This window comes from Idiotropiscis lumnitzeri, chromosome 9, assembly GCF_059441095.1.
Source record: "Idiotropiscis lumnitzeri isolate Australia: NSW breed Sydney's pygmy pipehorse chromosome 9, RoL_Ilum_1.0, whole genome shotgun sequence".
NCBI classification, from domain to species: Eukaryota; Metazoa; Chordata; class Actinopteri; order Syngnathiformes; family Syngnathidae; genus Idiotropiscis; species Idiotropiscis lumnitzeri.
In genome coordinates, this window is record NC_142399.1 from 18,553,318 (window position 1) to 18,569,853 (window position 16,536).

The window sequence follows — 16,536 nt, forward strand, 5'->3', positions numbered from 1 at the left end:
CTTCTGGAAGTGGCACCCTTAAGTTCCTGGAGCCACATTTTCTTGAATGTGAAATAAACGCCTTATATTTGTTTGACTGGCAAAGGTGTTTAATGGGAACATTGCTAAATATTTCGTATATAAGTGCGCTCTGTTGAAAATGACTAAATATTGAAACTATATAAAAATGTGAACATAGGCTAGACATTAAGAGAAGTTGGACTTTGGTTCGGACCTTTTAATTGGAAAAAAATTTAGTCGGGGACCTCTGTGACTTTTAATTGAATACCTCTGGTCTATATGTGTGCCCTGCGATTGGCTGACAACCAGTTCAGGGTGTACCCCGCCTACTGCCCATAAATAGCTGGGATAGGCCCCAGCACCCCCCGAGACCCTGGTGAGGAGAAGTAATACGGATAATGGATGGGTGGATAATGGAAGCAGTAAAGAGCACAGTAAGTCTCATACTGAGTTAAAAGCCAAAGAATAAAAATACGTTTAAAGATGAGTTTAAAGATGGGAAGCGAGGGGGCTTGCCTAACCTTCAGTGGGAGGCCATTCCAAAGAGAGGGACTGTCAACGGTGGAGCTGGCATAAGAGTGGAGGAGCTCAGAGAGGTAACGTGAGGCGACACCATTTAAAGATTTGAAAACAAACAATAGGATCTTAAAAAAACTCTAAAATGTAGAAGTAGCCAGTGAAGGGACGCCAGAGTCAGAGTTGTGGGCTTCCTCTTACGTGTACCAGTCAGGAGGCGAGCAGCAGCGTTTTGGACCAACTGGAGATGCTTGATGGAGGATTGGCTGACTCAAAAAAAAAGTCCATTACAGTAATACTGTTTCCAAGTGCTATTGAGAAAGGAGATACTTTACCTTAGCCAGCTAGCTAAGATGTAAAAAGCTGGATTTAACAACAACACCAATTTACCGGTGCAATTTAAAATCACTGTCCAGTTCAAGACCCAAGGTTGAGACTGTTTCCTTTTGATAAGTAGCCAGGGTTCCCAGGTCAGCAGGATGAGATGTACAAGGGCACTCGGACCAAATATCATAAGTTCAGTTTTCTTTTCATAGAAATTTAAAAAGAAATCAGCACCATCCATGTTTTGATTTCCTTCAGACAAGACAAAGAGTGACTTCAATGAGAAAGTGTCTTTTTTGCTTAGCGGGACAATGCTCTGACAGTCAGACGCATAGCAGTGAAAGGGGAAAAAAAATGAACGTTTCAATTCCCGTTGTAGCTTTATTAGCTAACCGCTGCTTTTGCCGCTGCGACGCGGAAGCGATCAGCCGGTATGTCTGGCAGACACGGAGGCAACGTCTTCTCACCACCATGCTCAAACAAACCAAAACTTCCAACATATTGTTGAACATCCAATAAAGACTGACAATCGTAAATCAGCAAAGACTCAGAAAGAACAGCACCAAGCATTGTGAATAGAAAATACAGCCGAAGTAGCAGGAGTATCGGCAAACACACTGGCGCACCGTCCACCATTTCAAAGCTTGAAAAAAGCTGACCAACAGACCACAGAGTGTCTCCTCCTCCATCACCCTCAACAGTGACTCCCTCCAAGGCTGTGTTGAGGCTGTTCACACGGCTGACCTATGAAAGATATATGAAATTCCAGAGCTGTTATATTGTGAAGTTTGCAAATGACACAGCAGTAGTGGAGCATATGACTAACAATGATGAATCCGTGTACAGAGACAAAGTTGGACATCAGGTAGACCGGTGCATCAGTGTGAAGAAGACCAAGAAGATGATGATAGAAAATGAGGAACAACTGACGCCCCCTGGCCCTCTGGTCATTGTAGTAGGAGCTGTGAAAGTGGTCTCCGGCTACCTTGGGGTCCACCTCTCCATGGATCCCACTTAGATTGAAACACTGCCTGTCTTCTGAAGAAGGTTCACCGACATCTCTACTTTCTCCAAAAGCAGTCACATGCCGGACTGGAGGGGCTGTCTCTTGAGAAGCTTCTACAGTTGTGTGGTGGAAAAGGAGACTGGAGCATCCAGAGCAGTACCACCAGGCAGAGGAAAAGCTTCTTTATGCAAGCTGTTAGACTGCTAAACTCAAATAGTGATCTGTGATCCACCGACATCAGCCCCCACTATGACTACGCTTTCCTGCACATTGAACTCTGTCTTCTTGTACACCATATTCTTTTTCGTCAAGTACAAAATGACTTTGTAAATCTTGCATTTTCATACTGCAGCATCCAGGCTTTTGCTGCATTGCACGTTTGCACACGTTCAAATCGTGAACAAACATCTCCGTTTGGGGACTTACTGGGTAACCTAGGACCTTGTGTATCATATCAGGTGGAAATGTGGGTTGGTATGCCAACAAAATTCCTTCAATTATTGGATTGTCAATGGCATATGCTCAATAAACTCTTGGTTTTAAGAGTGGAGATCCACATGCTAATTCAGACAAACCACTGTGTTCCTTCAGAAACTTCTCCAGCTGCAGAACTTCAACACTTTAATGGCAGTGGTGGGAGGGCTGAGCCACAGCTCCATTTCTCGTCTGAAGGAGACACACTCTTTTCTATCTGCGGAGGTAGTTAAGGTAAGTCAATACAAACCTGACAGTGGGTATTATATTCTTCTATTTTTTGTGGAAGTCACCTGGAAAATGGAAAAAATGTCTCTCTCTCAAAATTGTGATAGGATGTAACATGTTCTTTCTGCATACTGCCTTAACACAAACACAGATGTGGCGTGAGATGACCGAACTGGTCTCTTCCAGCAATAACTACTCGAACTACCGCAAGGCCTTCAGCGACTGCCAAGGCTTTAAAATCCCCATCCTGGGTGTGCATCTGAAGGACCTCATAGCCGTGCATGTGGTCTTTCCTGACTGGGTGGAAGACAGCAATAAGATGAACCTAGTGAAGATACAGCAGCTCTACGTGACTTTCAACGAGCTGGTGTCATTGCAGAGTGCGGTGGCCCAAGTTGAGCCCAACATGGACCTGATCTATTTGCTAACGGTGAGGCAATAACACTTGAAACACAACCTTATGAAGAAAAATCTACGATGGTGTTGGGTTATAACAAATGCTCATCAGACAAAACCTTTTCCAGCTTTCTTTAGATCTCTACTATACTGAGGATGAGATTTATGAATTGTCATTGCTACGGGAACCACGTAATCCTAAATCACTGGTAAGTTTCCTTCTGCTGAAGCATCATACGTCTAAAGCAGTCCTTCTTAAACAGGGGGGCAGGCCCCTCTGAGGGTAGCAAAAAATAATTGAGAAGCATGGGTCTAAAAGCTTCAGGGAGAGTACCTATTCAGCCAAGATGGCCCATTTTTCACCAACAAGCTCAGTTTATATATTTTTGGACCAGGAAACTGAAATGAGTCATCATTTTCTTTTGTATCCATTTATTTGGGAGAAATTAGGAAATAAGTGACGACTTCAAAAACTCATACTTTTAATGAGGAAAATGGCCACGCCCCCCTTCGCTCTTTCTTATGTTTTATTAAAGGGACAGATTACAAACTCGGCATTGTAAATCATTGTACTGTCATTGCTTACAACATCCTGAACGGTGATTAATTGGCCCTAAAATTCATGTGGTTATCCCTACCTATGACCACTTCCACATATTAAAAGTCAGCCGTGTCTGCCTCGTGAGACTTGATACAATTTAAGCGTAGCTAAATGTCCGAATTATAACCAGTCGGGGTTCGTGTATGCTTTCTTGCGCTTTTCCACTTCAGCCTGCGTAAATGGAGAATCAACCGGCACTGTATTTTTGATTGTGTGGAGGTGATCACATGAGCTTACGTTTGATGTCAATAAATCCAAACTATTGAGCAGAACGCTTTTATACTTTCACACGTTGAAGAGAACAAGAGAAGTAATGTGCATTTGTATTTTGATGGTGATCAGTCGCCATTTTAGACAACAGAACTGACAAAGCAAGTAATATTATATATATATCCATCCATCATCTGTACCGCTTCTCCTCACTAGGGTCGCGGGGGGTGCTGGAGCCTATCCCAGCTATCTTCAGGCAGTAGGCGGGGGACACCCTGAACTGGTTGCCAGCCAATTGCAGGGCACACAGAGACGAACAACTATCCGCACTTACACTCATACCTAGGGGCAATTTACAGTGTTCACTCGGCCTGCCATGCATGTTTTTGGAATGTGGGAGGAAACCGGAGTACCCGGAGGAAACCCACGCAAGCACGGGGAGAACATGCAAACTCCACACAGGATGACCGGAGCCGGGATCGAACCCACGCCCGATGCTGTCTCTCACTGTGAGGCCATCGTGCTAACCAGTCGGCCACCGTGCCGCCTATTATTTATATATTATTTATATATCTATATATATATATATATATATATATCTATATATATATATATATATATATATATATATATATATATATATATATATATATATATATTATATATATATATATATATATATATATATATATATATATATGTATATATATATATATATATATATATATATATATATATATATATATATATATATTATATATTATATATATATCGCTTACCTCCCTGCTGTGACATAGACGCTAAAACCGTAAAAAAAAAAAAAAAAAGAGCCAAGCTCCTAAAGAGGGCATGTCAATTTGTCGTAAATAATTTTAGTACTGATGTCATTTTTACAGACAAATCTATTATATAAGTGCCAATGTAATAGTCAATCAAGCGTCCCTTTAACTCTAGAAATCTCCATTCCCAATTTCTTTTTTTTTTTTTTTTTACCTGAGCAACTTCTTCAACCTCCTCAGCAACGTTTTGCGAAGGTCATGGATGTTGATTCGTCGTCAGGCTTCGTTCAGTGTCGTAAATGGTCACAAAAATGTTCGTGAGCATGTTCAAAATTTCCTTCCGACAAGAAAAACTGCTTGGGACCATTAAAACATTCGCTACCTTCGCAAACCTTCGTCACTCAGTGGGATACAGACTTAAATTGTTACACTTATTCTAATAATAGCCAAATATCCTTTGAATCAATTTTGTTGGTGTCATCTTGTAGCCTACCTCTCCTACGACTCCCAACAAGCCGCTCGTACCACTGGACTGGGCCTCAGGTGTCACGACCAAGCCAGACCCCAGTCTGGTCAATAAACACATCAGGAAAGTAGTAGATGTGAGTACACAATATCCTTATTCTTATTTTCACAAATGAAGGGAAGACCTTGTGGCCTTACTTTCTTTCTGCTTTGGCTTCCAACAGTCTGTTTTCAGAAACTATGACCCCGACCATGATGGTTATATTTCTCAAGAAGACTTTGAAAATATTGCTGCTAACTTTCCCTTCCTGGACTCCTTCTGCGTTTTGGACAAAGATCAGTGAGTGTGATACTAAAAGTGATCACTAAAAAGAATCAGTTTTGGGAGGGAATCTGCAAGTCCTTCCTAATTTCTCAATTTAATATTCAAATTCTTTAGTTTTTGAATTTTGGGAAAACCATTTCACAAAATAAAATCATGGACTATTTCACTCTATAAAATGTATTTTTAAATTCAAATTAACTTAAATAAATTAAGTTTACTGTACCTAATAGAATGGCCCAGTGAGTGTACTTTAAAATGTGAGTTGAATAAGATGTGCACGGAAAGCTGACGTCTATAAATGACCCTCTCCATTGCTCAGCTTTCTTTTTTTTTTCTTGTTGTCCTTTCCGCCCTGTCACAGAGATGGCCTGATCAGTAAAGACGAGATGATAGCATATTTCCTTCGAGCAAACCCGCTGCTCCAGTGTAAAATGGGTCCGGGATTCCTGCATAACTTCCAGGAAATGACGTATCTGAAGCCGACCTTCTGTGAACATTGCGCTGGATTTGTATGTATATCGAAAGAGTCATATCTGCAGTCTGCATGCATCTCCTCAATGTTATTGGTTGAGATTCTGTGGCTGAAAGCAGAATTATGAAGAACAAATTGTTGTTTTGAGCTTTTGTGTGTGTGTGTGTGTGTGTGTGTACACTGATTCGTCATGGCGTTACAAGGCTATTATTTTCCTCATGTTCTTCTTGCAGCTCTGGGGAATCATCAAACAGGGCTACAAGTGTAAAGGTACGGTTTTATTGTATAACCTTTGTGTTGTTCAGGTTCACAGTTAAGTTAGAGCCTATCCCAGCGGACTTTGACGGGAAGTTGGGATACACCTTGAACTGGTCGCCAACAAAAATAATCCTTGTCAAAAGAAAAGGTAGCTGCCACGCCATGGGTGGAAAAACTATGTGGAGCGGTACAACATCTGACATTACATGTTTGGCTTTCTTAAGACACCATTTCTGATACAGGCAGCTCACAACAAATTAAAATTTTACTTGATTGAGTAATTTAACAATGGATTGGTGAGCAGGTGTCTCCATTAAAGCAGTTTAAAGTAAAAACACTGTCAAAGTTCAAATACGTTTGTCAGGGTTTGTTCTCGTGATCAATTCAGTGGGTTCAGCAAAGTTAGTGATTCAATTTTGATAAGTTTCTACTAGTTTTATTTTCTTCGCATTTCCATTGGTTGGCGAGCCAGTATTGACTAACATTTAGTCAGTAAAGGACTTTAATGTATACGTGTTCATCTGTTTGACAAGACGGAACACTGAAGTTTCTTACAGTGGTATATGTGATTTTATTTTTAACATATTACATTAGTGGTTGACTTCACTCTGCACTTTGTTAACATTAATGAAAAGAAATAACGTGTGACGGAACAATGATTGTAATTTTACCAAACCCTAAAAAATTCTTGGTTGTCAATTCCATAAAAAGGACAACCCTTTTTCACGACACCTGATGACCTCTGATATCTGGTATTGTAATTGCATAACCTTGGTTTCTTAGACCTGTTGCATTATTTGCGAACAAATTTATTATTGATAATATAACATTATGTAGCCCTCCTTCAGAGTACAGGCTTCACAGCCCATAAGGCACTACTGCATCCCATTCTGCAGGTGTGCCATAAAAGACAAATTGAGGGAAGCCAAAGAAGGCATTGATAGATGGAGATGTGTGATCATCCCACTACGGCAGGTGTGGGCAAACTACGGCCCGGGGGCCACATGCGGCCCATTAAACGTTTAAATCCGACCCACCGAACTTGAAAAAAAATTAAATGAATAAACCTTGTTAATGTTTTATTTTCTAAATACTTTGGTGTGTCAAAAACTGACATTTTGTTGTTATGCTTCTGTTCACTTTCATTTAAAATTAAATGTTTTTTTTTTCTCCAATGAGGTGAGGTTACCAAAACACTCCATCCATCCCATCCTGGTCTGGCCCCTCTGTCAAATTTTAGATCCCATTGTGGCCCACCAATCAAAAAGTTTGCTCACACTTGTACTAAGGAGAATATTGTGATGAATGAAAGTTATAAAATGTTCCTGTCTTCATTGTGATCTATTAAATGATGAATCTGTATGTTTTCAACTACCTTTAACAAAGACCCACTTTTGAATCCCTCCTGTAACACATGGACTTCCATCAATGGGAATTTCAATTTTGACTTCACAGACTGCGGCGTCAACTGCCATAAACAATGTCGGGAGCTTTTGGTTTTAGCTTGCAGAAAGCTCCTGCGCTCCGGTTCCCTTGGGTGTGTGACCCCTGACAGACTGACGCACAGGTCGTTGCCCAGCAGCCCTGCACTCAACACCTGTACTGGTCAGTTATATTTTCTGTGTTGAGCCCAATGAAAAACCACATGTTAAATTTAATCCATCTATTATCCAAGCCGCTTATCCTCACGAGGGTGCGCGCACATGCTGGAGTTTATCACAAAATACAATTTCTTTCATTTCTTTTCCTTTCAGACAGGGATGAGGTGTTTGAGTTCCCCACTGTGACATCACCAAGTCCTATTCGGGACACAAAAAGCATCACACTGATGACTGGCTCAGCCCAGAGGATCTCTGTTCGCCTGCAAAGGGCCACCATGAGTCAGGCCACTCAGACTGAACCTCAGTGGTCAGAACATAGCTGGGGATTCACAGACAGCAGATCCCACACCTTCCCCAAAACCAAATGCCGCACTCAAAGAGAGACCTGTAAAAAGAAAGCTTTTGCCTCATGGGAAAACCAGGAGAACAGGCCACGGCAGACGGGTTTGGTACAGTGCAGCGGTCCCACTCTGGAGAAGGCGCGTGTCCTTGGAGAACTCGTGCAGATCACAGATCGCAAGATCGCACGCAGAGGGAAGGTAAGACAAAGGGTGGATGAAGCATTTTAGCTAACAGGAGTATCATTTAGGAACAATATAGCGCTACTATCGAAATGATATCAAAGTGAAGTTGAAAGATCGTCTCGTGCTTATCAACAAATACATATCCATCCATTATCTGTACCGCTTCTCCTCTCTAGGGTCGCGGGGGTGCTGGAGCCTATCCCAGCTATCTTTGGGCAGTAGGCGGGGGACACCCTGAACTGGTTGCCAGCCAATCGCAGGGCACACAGAGACGAACAACCATCCGCGCTCACACTCGTACTTAGGGGCAATTTAGAGTGTCCAATCGACCTGCCATGCATGTTTTTGGGATGTGGGAGGAAACCGAAGTACCCAGAGGAAACCCACGCAGGCACGGGGAGAACATGCAAACTCTACACAGGAAGGCCGGAGCCGGAATCGAACCCATGACCGATGCTGTCTCTCACTGTGAAGCCAATTGGCTCACTAGTCGGGCCACCGTGCCGCCCAACAAATAAATACTGACAACAATTTTAAAAATTAGTGTATTCGTCAACACATTTTCTTTATCGCTTGTCCTCATTCAGGCCGTGGGTAAGATGGAAACTAGTTCAGTGGATTTTGGGCGATAGGTGTTTGTCTTTTGCCCGAAGTCAGCTGGGATAGGCTCCAGTTCCCTGCCACCCGGAACATGTTAAGCAGTACAGAAAATAGAAGGATGAAGAATAATTAGAACACACATTCCTTCGCAATTTGATTTACTTTGACTGGAAGATAGTCGACCTCAACTCAGATATTGGACCTTATTTTATGACAGTTTAGTAACTGCATCATGAAGCATGCTTGTCACGATCCGTCTGCGGCGTCTCCAGCAAGTGGGCGTGGCCCGGCGGCTCCGCTCCGGGAAGCGGCCACGAGCGAGACGCGCTCCCGATCGCCACAGCTGAATGTCATTAAAACATTAATCATTGAACTACTTCAGCAGCCGACGCGGACATACCCGCGTCGGACTATTGTTCCACATTGCTCATGCTATTGCTCATGCTCTCGTTCACAGATTGTTCTGCTCGCGATTTGTTCTCGTTCTGTTGTTTGCGTTTTCATGCTTTTGAATTTCCCCAGCTACTTTTCGGCTCGCTTTCAGTTTATCGTTATCAATTGGATTTGTCTTCACCCTTTTGTGGTAAGCATTGTTTTTCGGTTTCTTGCGTTGCAAGCGTTTTCTGTTGATTCCTTATCTTTTCCTGGAGTGACTCGGTCTCCCAGCGTTTTGTGTTTCGCCTTTTCCGGCGGTTGTACTCATAGAACCCTTGCGGTTACTAAATTCATAGATATTGCTCATAGTGATTATTGTGTTTTTCTTGACGGCTTCCCAATAAACCTCCTATCACCCAATTCCTCCTGAGTCTGCGATTAAGGATCCACCTTCCACCGCTTTCCAGCCTCGGCTGGGAAGCGGTCCTGACAGAATAGTCCGACCATGGATCCCGCTGACTCAGCGAAGGTATTTTCAGCTATAGCCAGTCAAGGACGCATGATAGGGCAGCAGGCGTCCGAACTCGCGACGCTCCGCGATGCGGTCGGCCAGCTGAACCACCAGCTCACGAGCCTCGGTGCCCATCTGGGCACCTTGGCAGCCCCTGTCGCCCCGACCCCCGTGGCGGCCCCGACCGGGCAACCGGTCGCGGGCATGCCATTCCGAGAGCCCAGTTTGCCCCATCCCAACCGCTACGGCGGAGAACCCGGCCGATGCGGCCCCTTTATCCATCATTGCCGGCTGATCTTTGACCAGCAGCCCCTTACTTACGCTCACGATAATGCGAAGGTAGCGTTCATGATGAGCCTCCTGACTGGCCAAGCTAGCGCCTGGGCAATGGCTGTGAGCAACGCGCGCCCGGAAGTCCGCTCTTCTTTCCCCGCGTTCATTGCGGAGTTCGAGAGGGTGTTTTACCACCCGATTCGGGGAAAGGAAGCAGGAGCCGAACTTTTGGACTGCACGCAAGGCTCCCGTTCGGTAGCGGATTACTCAATCGCCTTCCGGGTTCGCGCCGCCGAGAGTGGCTTCGACGACTGCGCCCTGCGGACGGTGTTCCGGAGAGGGCTGAGTTCCGCCCTCAAGGACGAGCTGGCGGCGCGAGACGACGCCGAGACCTTGGAGGAGCTCATCACCCTGGCCATCCGGCTCGACAATCGTCTGCGAGAGCGCCGCCGCGAGCGAGGGTTGGAGCTGCGACGCCACGAGCCGCCACGCTACCTGGTGCCCGAGCCACTGCCAGCCGACGAGCCGATGCAGCTGGGAGCCAGCCGCCTCGACGACCGGGAGCGAGAGAGACGCCGTGGTTCCGGGGCGTGCTTCTACTGCGGTCTCCAGGGTCACCGAGCGGTCGCCTGCCCCCGTCGGGCCAACCGTCGAGGGTCGCCCGCTCGCCGCGAGGAGTGCTGTGAGTCCGCGGACGCTTCCACCGCGTGCTCCAACCCCCGAGAGGAGCAGCCTGAGGTCCCAGAGAACGGGCCGGTCCAGACCGGCAACACTCGGAGGTTGGAGGTGGAGGCGGAACTCATAGGTCGAAACACCACCATTAAAGTCCGGGCGTTAATCGATTCGGGCGCGGATGACTGTTTCATAGATGCAGGGTTAGTCGGCCAACTCGGGTGCACCGTCACGGACCTCGACCGGTCCGAGAAGCTGTGCGACCTCGACGGTCGCTTGTTAGCCGACATTCGGCGGTTAACCGAGCCCCTAACGCTAAAACTTTCCGGTAACCACCTAGAGAGCCGCTCGTTTTTTGTTATGCCGGCTAGAGCCGCCCCGGTCGTCCTAGGGATCCCGTGGCTGAAGGCGCATAACCCGGACATCGACTGGGGTCGGCTAGCGATCCAAAGCTGGAGCCCTTTCTGTTACGCTCACTGCCTACGGTCGGCCGAAGAGGGCCGCCAAATTAATGTAGTTCCGAACAAAGCGGTCAATCTCGAAAACGTGCCGGCAATTTACCATGACCTCCGCGCCGTGTTCAGCAAGGAGCGCGCCAAATCCTTGCCTCCACATCGCCCGTACGACTGCGCGATCGATCTCCTTCCGAATCCGGTACTTCCCTCAGTTCGCCTTTACAAGATCTCCCAGCCCGAGCAAGGCGCCATGAAAGACTACATCACCGAATCGCTGGCCGCGGGTCTGATTCGTCCCTCCACGTCCCCGGTCGGGGCGGGTATGTTTTTTGTGGAAAAAAAAGATAAAAGCTTGCGACCATGCGTCGATTACAAGGAGTTAAATGCGATCACGATCAAGAATAGATACCCGCTGCCGTTACTGGACTCCGCGTTCGCCCCCTTACAGTCCGCTACCATCTTTTCTAAATTAGACCTGCGAAGCGCCTATCACTTGGTCCGGATCAGGGAGGGCGACGAGTGGAAGACCGCGTTCAAAACCCCCCTAGGGCACTTTGAATATTTAGTTATGCCTTTCGGCTTGTCCAACGCCCCAGCCGTATTCCAAGCGCTCATAAACGACGTCCTGAGGGACATGCTAAACACATGTTGCTTCGTTTACCTGGACGACATCCTGATTTTTTCCCGCACCGTTGGCGAGCACCAACGGCACGTTCGCGCCATTTTGCAGCGGCTGCTCGAAAATAAGCTCTTTGTAAAAGCCGAAAAATGCGAATTCCACCAAGCCTCCGTCCCCTTCCTGGGGTTCATAGTAGAAAATGGACAGCTCAAGGCCGACCCGGCCAAGACTCGTGCGGTGGTGGACTGGCCGGTGCCAGCCACCCGTAAACAACTCCAACGCTTCCTGGGCTTCGCGAACTTTTACAGACGATTTATTAAGGATTATAGCCGCCGGGCCCTGCCGCTCACCCGCCTCACGTCCACAAAGACTCGCTTCACATGGGACGGTATCGCTGAAGCAGCGTTTACGAGCCTGAAAGAGGCTTTCACTAACCCGCCTGTGCTTCACCACCCTGACTCTGATCTTCCATTTATTGTAGAAGTGGACGCCTCTGATTCAGGAGTGGGGGCTGTCCTCTCCCAACGGTCTCCGGTCGACCAGCGACTCCACCCCTGCGCCTTCTTCTCTCGCCGACTCACGCCTGCGGAGGCGAACTACGACGTGGGCAACCGGGAGCTTCTGGCCGTGGTTCTGGCTCTCCAGGAGTGGCGGCACTGGCTGGAGGGCACCAAGGAACCGTTTACCATCTTCACCGATCACAAGAACTTATCCTACATCCACTTCATGAAGAGACTCAACCCCCGACTAGCGCGCTGGGCGCTTCTCCTCAGTCGCTTCAACTACACCATGACCTACCGCCCCGGCGTCCGGAACACCAAACCCGACGCGTTGTCCCGCATCCACGACCCCTGGGAGGAAGAGGAAGGTCCTCCAAGCGTGGTGCCGGCCCACCGGTTGGTGGGGGGCGTGCAGTGGGCAATGGAGCAGAGGATCCAGGAGGCGCAGGAGGACGGCGGCGCCCCAGCGGGATGCCCCTCTGGAAGACTGTACGTGCCCACGCAACACCGGTCGGAGGTGATCGAGTGGGGACACGCGTCCAAGCTGGCCTGCCATCCGGGAGTTCGCCGCACTCTAGGACTGATCGGGCAGCGGTTCTGGTGGCCGTCCCTCAAGACCGATGTCACCCAGTACATCCAGGCCTGCCCCGCATGTGCCGCCAGCAAAGCGTCCCACCAGCCACCGGCGGGCCTGCTCCGGCCGCTCCCCGTCCCGGCGCGTCCATGGGCAAACATCGCGCTGGACTTCGTAACGGGACTGCCCGCCTCCAAGGGCCACACGGTCGTTCTCACCGTGGTGGACCGATTCTCCAAGGCTGCCCACTTCATCGCCCTGCCCAAGCTGCCGTCCGCCTTGGAGACCGCCCACCTTCTGGTTCAGCACGTGGTCCGCCTACACGGGATTCCGGACGACCTGGTATCCGACCGCGGGCCACAGTTCATTTCCCGCGTCTGGAAGCTCTTTTGCCGGTCCCTGGGGGCCACCCCAAGCCTGTCTTCCGGCTATCACCCCCAGACCAACGGGCAGTCAGAGCGGGCCAACCAGGACCTGGAGTCAGCCCTCCGGTGCGTGTGCTGCGACCAGCCGGCGTCCTGGGTCGACCACCTCCCGTGGATCGAGTACGCCCACAACACCTTGGTGTCGTCCGCAACCGGTAGGTCACCGTTTATGACCGCGTACGGCTATCAACCCCCCCTGTTCCCGACGCAGGCCAGCGCCGAGGAAGTCCCCTCGGTTCAGCATCACCTCAAGCGGGCCCACCGGGTCTGGAGGGAGGCGCGGGCGGCGCTGACCCGAACAGCCGAGCGCAACCAGAAGATCGCTGATCGCCGCCGGCGCGCGGCCCCGGCTTACAAGGTCGGTGACCAAGTGTGGCTGTCCGCCCGGGACTTAAAGTTGGCAGGAGCATCCCGCAAGCTGGGGCCGCGATTCGTGGGTCCCTTCCCGATCGACAAGTTGATCAACCCGGTCTCCGTCCGGTTAAAGCTGCCCCCCACCATGAGGATTCACCCGGTGTTCCACGTCTCGCTCCTCAAGCCTGCACCTACCTGCCCGCTCGTGCCGCCCTCCGCCCCGCCGCCACCTCCTAGGATCGTCGACGGCGACCCGGTCTACACCGTCCGAGAGATATTGGACTCCAGGCGCAGGGGGAGAGGGTTCCAGTACCTGGTTGACTGGGAAGGCTACGGTCCAGAGGAGCGGCAATGGATTCCCCGCTCCTGGATCATGTGTCAAGACCTGCTCCGCGACTACCACAACGCCATCCCGTCAAAGCCAGGTGGTCCGCCAAGGGGCGTCCTTTGAGGGGGGGGTACTGTCACGATCCGTCTGCGGCGTCTCCAGCAAGTGGGCGTGGCCCGGCGGCTCCGCTCCGGGAAGCGGCCACGAGCGAGACGCGCTCCCGATCGCCACAGCTGAATGTCATTAAAACATTAATCATTGGACTACTTCAGCAGCCGACGCGGACATACCCGCGTCGGACTATTGTTCCACATTGCTCATGCTATTGCTCATGCTCTCGTTCACAGATTGTTCTGCTCGCGATTTGTTCTCGTTCTGTTGTTTGCGTTTTCATGCTTTTGAATTTCCCCAGCTACTTTTCGGCTCGCTTTCAGTTTATCGTTATCAATTGGATTTGTCTTCACCCTTTTGTGGTAAGCATTGTTTTTCGGTTTCTTGCGTTGCAAGCGTTTTCTGTTGATTCCTTATCTTTTCCTGGAGTGACTCGGTCTCCCAGCGTTTTGTGTTTCGCCTTTTCCGGCGGTTGTACTCATAGAACCCTTGCGGTTACTAAATTCATAGATATTGCTCATAGTGATTATTGTGTTTTTCTTGACGGCTTCCCAATAAACCTCCTATCACCCAATTCCTCCTGAGTCTGCGATTAAGGATCCACCTTCCACCGCTTTCCAGCCTCGGCTGGGAAGCGGTCCTGACAATGCTTCTGTAAAGAGATTTCAAGTCAAAGGCTGATTTAAAAGGGGATCATCATTTGGAGCCCATACCTCCAAAGCTTTGCCACAAATGAAAAATACTATTTAGTTTGTTTTTGTTTTCAACCACTTCTACAAATAAGAGGGGAAAGTTCTTACTTGAAGTTGTTTATTTGGCACTCCGAGCTGTTGTTGTTGTTGTTGTTGTTGTTGGGCTAGCGCCTGGGCGGGACCTCAGAGCAAGGATTGCCCAGCTAGCGCAATCACCTTCTGCGTCTCAGTGGAGAGGACGTTGTAAGGAGGAGGTGCATCGCCGAAAATCTTCTGCCGGAGGGGGATGAGTCGGGGGCACCGCAGGAGCCAGTGCTGGACTGTCTGCGGCTCCCCTCCACATAGTGGACATGTGGGGTCGGCTGTAGGGCAAAGGAGGTGCTCGTAAGCCCGGAGCTTGGGGTGGTGGCCCGCACGGAGCCGAGCAATGAGGACGGCGTCCTGCCTTGATTGAGCAGCGGAGCTGTCTGCGCGCCAAGAGAACCCTTCATAGGCGGCTGCGGTCCGCTCGTGCTTAGGGGGGTCGTCACGGATGCTGCGTTTGATAGTTGTCGCGGCTGCGCAAAACGATACAGGACGGAAGGCTTCGGAGTGGTTGGAGGCGGCCTCTTTGGCTCGGGTGTCGGCGAGTTCGTTGCCGGGCAGACCGCAGTGGCCCGGGATCCAAAGAAGAGAGGTCTTGCCAGGGCGCGCATTCAGCAGTTGCCGGATGTGGGCGGTGTCTGCGGCGCGGCTCGAGATGGCCTGCAGAAGGGATTGACTGTCGGAGCAGATTGTCACCTTCGTGTGGGCGTTTGAGTGAACGAGCCACTCGAGGGCCATCGTCATAGCTTCCCTCTCTTCTTCGTAGGACGACGTGAACTCGGCGCCCCTTCGCATACGCACCGTCGTTGGTTGGACGTCAGCTGGGTCCCCAGAGGCGACAATCATTGCTGCCCCTCCATTCGAGACGCCTTCCGTAGCAGAGCCATCCGTGTAAATGGTCAGCTCCGGCTCGGTGGCACGAATGGCCGCAGTGGCCAAGTTGCGCAGGACAGATGGAGCGTCTTGTTTTGTGGTCATCCCGATGGAGGTTGACACCGTCCAGAGTCCGGAGTCGTTCAACCATGGGCATCCCACTGGGACTTGGAGGGAGGCTCTTGCCGACAGCCGAGCTGTTGTTCCATGCAGAACTGACATGTAAAACAATTGACTGAACACTCAATCGTTAAACAGACACACACACACGCCTGCTCACGCAGACAAATACACATTGTGGTTTAAAAGAGCAAGAATATATTTTAGATTTTCGAACGGTCCCCTGTGTTGACTTTCGGGTGTGTTGATTCCGCATAGCACTGCCCCCTCACGAGTGAGTATCCAATCACAAGATGCGTTAATCACCTTCAACGTGTGGCCAACGAAAAGGCTCACTGTAAACAATTCACGATCTGATTGGCTATTGCAACTGTCTATCAACTCTGAAAGCCCCTCACTCACACAGAAGAGACGGCAGCACGACTGCATCTTGGAGGCCTCGGACGAATAGTGCGTGCTACTGGTATTATGAAATCTACCTGACAACAGGAACTAGCTGAATTCTGATTGGATATAAATTATCACCAATAAATACAACACAAGGATATATAATGACGTAATGTGAAGAATATGATCATGATTTCTTGATTACGTATGGCCAGCAGAGAAGGCCTTGATCGCCCACCACTGATATATGTTGTCAGTAACAGCCACTGCTCAAAAGCCATATATGGAATATGTACGTGTGTGTGCGTGGGTGTGTGTGCGGAACACCCCTAATATCTTAGATTTATCTGTAGATTAATAAATAGGCTTGCAGTGAAATTGTCAACGCTATCGATCCAAATATT

General features: G+C 49.0%; 1 protein-coding gene across 7 annotated transcripts in view; it reads left to right on the forward strand.

Annotated features, from left to right (window-relative positions):
- Positions 1-16,536, forward strand: part of rasgrp3 (RAS guanyl releasing protein 3 (calcium and DAG-regulated)) — a 41,399-nt gene that overhangs the window by 23,606 nt on the left and 1,257 nt on the right. For 5 of the 7 annotated variants that reach the window (XM_088304103.1, XM_088304104.1, XM_088304105.1 and 2 more), the window contains exons 8-17: positions 2,438-2,554; positions 2,700-2,978; positions 3,073-3,153; positions 5,023-5,136; positions 5,224-5,339; positions 5,686-5,833; positions 6,030-6,066; positions 7,510-7,659; positions 7,809-8,194; positions 15,519-16,522. In XM_088304103.1, the coding sequence (XP_088160229.1) occupies positions 2,438-2,554; positions 2,700-2,978; positions 3,073-3,153; positions 5,023-5,136; positions 5,224-5,339; positions 5,686-5,833; positions 6,030-6,066; positions 7,510-7,659; positions 7,809-8,194; positions 15,519-15,647 (1,557 nt within the window). In that variant the 3' untranslated portion in view covers positions 15,648-16,522. Of the gene's footprint in view, positions 1-2,437; positions 2,555-2,699; positions 2,979-3,072; positions 3,154-5,022; positions 5,137-5,223; positions 5,340-5,685; positions 5,834-6,029; positions 6,067-7,509; positions 7,660-7,808; positions 8,195-15,518; positions 16,523-16,536 lie in introns of those variants that run through there. The other 2 variants (XR_015845002.1, XM_088304107.1) reach the window with 1 other exon arrangement.